Raw genomic sequence first — 6,665 nt, forward strand, 5'->3', positions numbered from 1 at the left:
TATATAACATGAAAGATAGAACAAAAAAAGTACTCATTGAGAACCAATTTTATTAATTTTATTAAACCTAATACAATCTAAGCATTCTAAGCTACACAACTAATTTAATTATAAATTAATGCATTTTTAAAAAGATAAATAAATAAAAATTATTGTTATTATGATTATAATTATTACATAAAAATATAACAAATGAAAAATATTTACAATTTAATTTTAATTAATGTGATGTATGTGGCTGCTTATTTTGGCACAGTTTTGCAATGTCAGGTTTTATTTTTGATAATTGGAGTCGGAGGTCAGGTTCAACATTGAGGCGATTGCGGTATTTGGTTTTAGTTGCAGCGTATGACGAAAATCCTGACTCGCATAAGTAAGTAGTGGCAAAGGGTAAAAATAGTGTTTTCGCTTTCTCGCTTAAACCTTCATAACTTTTGTCTTTCAAACTTAACCAAAATTCGGCATACGCATTGCTGTTGAAGGAAGATTTTAATATTAAGTCAGAAGTTAAATCGATCAACCTTTCGTAATCACTTGAAGATAAGCTTGAAGGTTTCATACAAACTGAGAATGGATTCAGTACCCATTCATGGTCTTTCAACAATACTTCCCGATCTGCAGGAAAATATTGCTCAAAAGAATTTTTTAGCTGTTTGAGGTGCTCAATAATCTCGTTGACAATATTAGTAGAAGCCTGCTCATCATTTTCTTCCAAAAAGGCTTGCATTATTGGAAAACATTCAAATTTGCCTTTAGTAGTACACTGTGCCCAATAATCAATTTTCCTTTTGAATGCACTTACTTTGTGGCTGGCATCAAAAATTGTCATAGTCCTTCCTTGTAAGGAAAGGCTGAGCTCGTTCATTTTGCTAAAAATATCAGCCAAGTATGAAAATTGACAGAGCCGTGTTACATCATTCATGATTTTACCCAATGTAACGTTGTGGTCCATTAAAAATGAAAGAACTTCAGTTCGTAATTCCATTAACGGCGTAAGAGCCTCGCCAAATTTTTCGTCAAGCATACAAGTTGCTATATCAATAAGACATGGTTTTATAAGCGTTTCAGCAATAGTATGAGCTTCACCTTTTTGAGCAATTCGGTAGTTCACCATGTAGGAAGCTCTCAGTGCATTTTCGTTGTCAGTTTGAAATAACAGACTAATAAGTAATAGTTAATTGAATACATCGTCTGACATGATTAGAATATAATAAAGGTACAATCAGTCAACAATCAACAATTATTTGTAATAATTTATTACCCATAAAATCATATCTAGTAATAATATTATACTGATAAATATCAAACCCAGTAATTGGGCATATGGTTTTTATATACATTTTAAACTTATGAAACGTAGACCGCGGCGCCCCCAGAAAGTGCTCGCGGTGCCCCTAGGGCACCGCGGTGCACAGTTTGGGAACCGCTGTACTAGATAATACTATAATATATAAGTTCTATGGATTTATCATAATAAATAATATATTTTATAATATCTATGGCAATCGTCAATTGTCGAAATTCGTCGGCGACGGTTAACAATTCTAATAATTTCAGCAAATACTATTGTATTATAAATCTAATATATTGTATATTTTGATTTCAGTGAACAAAAAAACAATAAGCCACTAATATAAACAGACAGTTCGTTAAACCGTATATATTATAATGTAAGTTTTAATAAAAACTCGCAAATTTCATTATGATCAGGTTATTTTCATAAAGTATTTCGATACTTTCAAGTTTCAGTTCATCGGAGTGAGATGATTAGATGGAGATGGATGAAGATGGCTGTTTCTTCGGCGATGGCGGCACTCTAGCTACGTTTCACCGGAAGAGTAGATGTTTACGAGTAAGTTTGTTTTCATATTATTACCTACTATTTTACATTTACTTTTTAGACTTAAATTAGGCGTAAAATAGGAATTATTCTTGTTTTTTTAAATAATTTTTTCGAAAAATATATGTAACATGTATAGCTCATACAATTATGAATTTATAGTTAATAGAAATGCGGATGTTTATACTTCATAGATATTTTTTTATTGAAATCGTGTAAATAATTTGATTAAACAATCAAACCTACTCATCACTAGTATCAATTTTATTATATTACGTGTAAAATCACCGACACAAGGTGCAGACTGAATTTAAAAAATTAAAAACATAAAACAATGTTGTAGTAGAAGCTGGAAACTGTAGTTTTTATAATCCATATAATGTAACTATTAAATTGAATCATTGAATTATTATTCAGAGATAACTTTGGGATAAATGCCAAACGCATAAATGTAAATTAAATTAAAAATAATTAAAAAACATTTTGTGAAAGGAACAAGATTACTGCTAATATTTAAGTCTTAATTATTATTAACAAATAAATACAAATAATAGATATTTTAATAGCTTTTTACTATTAACATTCAGTGTAAATATAGTTTCTGATCGACTTACCTATATGTAATAAAATAATTATTCATATCAAATAATCCTAACAATTTAATGCAAGGATTCTCATAAATTGATCTTACGGCAGCCTTAAAACACCAAAAATACATTTGTACATCATTTACAAAATTTTAGTTCCCTATTATGGTGTAGGTACTAATACAAACAATAAATTGCTATTCGAAAAAACAATTTCGTATACCTATTATTATTTACTAAATACCTACAACTAAACTAAACTAAAAATAAACATATGATTACATATACTGAGTGCCTATAAAATAATATTATATATGAAAATTGAATCTTTATTACGAATACTTATCGTTTACACAGACCACCAAGAAAAAATAGTTAAAAATATTAAAAAATAAAGAACACATCATTGTAAAATTAATATAGTCATCGATCCGCTCAGAATCTAGAATTATGGACTCGGAGTTTTAGAAATCTAGTTGGTATTATAGTATTTGATGAATTTACTGTACCTCTAAAATCCAGTAATTACATTTTTATTTAATAATTCATAAAATACAATATGCTCTTAAAAAAATATTATTGTGCTTCTGATATCTATTCACCACCTTAATCAATAATTAAATTGATAAACGAAAATAATAATTTAAATAATACCCATATCATATTATTATTATCAAAATTATAAACTATTTTGGTTTATTGTCATATCAAATTTCAATGAACAAATTGTTCCTTAACACGGAACTCTTTGATACAAAAAGTTGCATTATATTATATCCGTGGATTAATCATATTGATGTACCTAGTATAATATCTATCATTTATTTATTTATCTATGGCAAATCTCAGAGTCGTTGCAGAAGACACATTCGACTAAAAATTCTAAAATTTCAATAAGCAAAGAAGATATTCTAAGTTCTGGCTGTATTCTGGAGCGTTTCCTCATGGGCGTCGCAATTCACACACGTCACGGATTCCGCCGAAGGAGTCGATAATTAAAGTAAGTTTGTTTTTATATTCTTTTGGGGCTTAAATTTACTTTTAAGACTTAAAACAAATATTTAATGTCACGAAAAATGTGCTATCCAAGTGTTGTAGGCGCATATTTTAGTTCCGGACTAGAAATGTATAAAATACGCGAGATATAAACGTCGTCGTCGTTTTTCCAGTCCCTGTTCGTAGAATAATTATAATTAATAGGTGCATACCTTTATAGGGTACTCAATATATATAAATATATATATATGTTTTGGTTTAATTTATAGAAATATATGTTATAACTTATAACTGATAATAGTCATAAGATACAATTTTAATTAATAACTGGTATTTTTTTTTCCAAATACAACGTTATAAGTTATAGATAGCTATTAATTTAGTGTCACATACTTAACTTCTATTGTTCACCTAATATCTATATTCTATATCATAGGGATTAGGGCCGTATAACCATGCACACATAAAAGTAATATTCACGGAATGGTCAACTGCTTAACCTGACGTGTGCGCACTTATGAATAACATACCTACTCATATACTCGTATAGGTATATAAATATGGACGCACCGCAGCTCCGCATGAATAAAAATATTTTGTGAATCCGTAACTCCGCATGCACCGTATCTCCGCACAGTCGAAAACACGAACGCACCGTATCTCCGCATTCTAAAAATATTTTAACACCAAAAGTCCACATGCCATAAAACCGATATAATATAAAATTGATAACATATTATAGGTAATAACCAATATATTTATTTCCCTAGTGTGGAACGTATACGGGACGAATTCAGTTCTCTGCGCATTCTCTGTGAAGTAGTTGCTTAAAATGTAATTGTTAGATTATATTGTTGCTTAAATTAAACACATCTTCAGCACATCCAAATATTGCAGTTTTCATTAAAAATGTATTAGCCATGCAGACGAATTCTTATATACGATTGAATTCTGCCAATAATAATGAAAGTAGGATAATTAGAACACAACAAAAAACAATATACAATTTATAGATAAAAAAATAGAATTGTGTAACTACAACCAAATTGATAGGTATAATTTTGTAAAGAGTTTAGCTTCATTTAATGCAATTTAATTTTAATTTACATTAAATATTTTATATTTTATTTTATTTTACCGACGACGACAATGCCTTTATTATTATTATTTTTATACTATTTAGATTGATCGTATATAATAATTGATATGCATGAACCTTTTTATTCTAAAATATTATTTTTATTTAATTTTAATAACATAATATATTGTATTTAAAATAAATAAATTAATATAATAATAAATACGATATATTTTATACCGTGTGCGGAGTTAGGGTGTCGAAAAAAAAACTTGTATGCGGAGTTAAGGTGATATATTATAAAATGGCGACGATCCGTGCGGAGTTACGGTGCACCGATAAATATATACCTATATAAATAGTGTAATACTACATACACGAATGTGTTACCTATTATGTCCCTAAAAGTTCAATAGTTATTATTATATTTATTTATTTTTTACATATAGGTAGGTACATTACAAGACTAATTAAAATCACATTTATTTTTATTTTTTGGAACACAATGTTTCAAAAATTATTAATTAATATATAATTTATTGGTATAGTATTAAATTAATTAATGAAATAAAACAAACACACCTACTATAATTATTAGTAATAATAATATATCTATGTATAAATTATTAAAATACAAAACGAACAAACGAAAAACGATCCTGAGCAAAGACATCGTTAACTAATAAATAATATTGAGATTAAAGTAATTTATTTTACTATTAGACATTAGCACCTACAATAGTAGGTTAAAGTCATTTTTGCCCAAATAATAACATTTGAAAGTGTCATCGTGTCTATAAATTATAATAATATACTCTAAAAGTTTCATAAATCCACGAATACCTACTATTTTTAAATTACAACAAAATAACTAAAATCGTTATCCTTGGTTTTAATATGTAATTTCGTCCAAATTTTAACTTATTATATCTGTAATAAGTAACTGTGTTTATAATAGATTTTTTGGTTACAATATGAACCAGGGGCGGACTGAGCCGGCGGGATACTGGGAACTTTCCCGGTGGACCGCTACTCAAAAATGATTTGTTATTGCTATATATTTATAATTATTATTAATATAGAAGATCGGCATAAATCGGTAGAAAATCGGTATAAATATGAATTATAAATATTTTTTATTTTCATTCCATGACTTTGCCTACAACTGTTAATTTATTGTTATAGTAGAATAATTTTTAAAATTTGAAATCAATGATTAGGCAATGCTTTTATAAGTAGGAAGGTAGGTTTTTATACCTACCTTATAAAATAAGAAAATACATAATGATTAATGTTATTTAATATGATTTGTAAGTACATAGCAGATTATACCTACCACTTAGTGACGATTATTTTTGTCTTATACGTTCTTCGTAATTCCGTTCCGTCATGATAGTTTTAGTTTTCGTTAAATGTGAAACATACATTTTCTACGCATACGGGATACAGGCATTAAACATTTGGGTTTTAAGAGAACACCTCAAACGTACGTTTTATTTTGGGGGTTTTACGGGATATACCTATAGGAAATTTTCTTCAAATTTTCACATTTCACTATTTGATATTGTGATATTATTTGTACCTAGGTTAAGTTTCTGTTTTATAATCGATCGATAGGGGTTACCTAGGTATATCACATTCTTTAATTTAAATTCTGGTAGTCGAGTATTGGACAAGTACCTACGTAACTTATAATTCGTATCGTAATTTAATTACTAAAGTAATATAATTTGAAATATAATTAAAATTTTTTGGCATGCGACCAACAACTGGGGGCTTGTTCTGGAAAATTTAAATGGTCTAATAAGGTTCATCTCATTATTTAAATTAAATTAATTTTCAAGCGATTGTTGTGTTAATCAATTTTTTAATTTATTTCATTCAACACACTCGTCTCAGTTTTCTAGTACCTCTAGATTTCTCACAAAATTCATATCGATCATCTCACAGCTTTCATATTCAAAACCAAAAAAATATGTATTTTTATCTTATTTCAATCTTTTTCATCGAATACCAGAATATATTACAGATCATAAAGATACTAGTATTGTATACTAGATAAGTTTCAATTAGCGAGATGTAGAGAGAGATGGAGACGGATGAAGATAGCTGTTTCTTCGACGACAGCGTGTGCTGCAGTACAGCTAGGTTTCACTGAAAGAGT

General features: G+C 28.3%; 1 protein-coding gene across 1 annotated transcript; it reads right to left on the reverse strand.

Moving 5' to 3' along the window:
* On the reverse strand, positions 1-940 carry LOC132949603 (zinc finger BED domain-containing protein 5-like). Its single transcript, XM_061020583.1, has 2 exons — positions 931-940; positions 1-869 (listed from the first exon to the last, which is right to left on the reverse strand). The coding sequence occupies exon 2, from the start codon at positions 863-865 to the stop codon at positions 221-223; it is 645 nt and encodes a 214-aa protein (XP_060876566.1). The 5' UTR covers positions 866-869; positions 931-940; the 3' UTR covers positions 1-220.
* Between the last annotated feature and the right edge of the window lie 5,725 nt (positions 941-6,665).

This window comes from Metopolophium dirhodum, chromosome 7 (genome assembly GCF_019925205.1).
Source record: "Metopolophium dirhodum isolate CAU chromosome 7, ASM1992520v1, whole genome shotgun sequence".
In the NCBI taxonomy this organism is placed as follows: Eukaryota; Metazoa; Arthropoda; class Insecta; order Hemiptera; family Aphididae; genus Metopolophium; species Metopolophium dirhodum.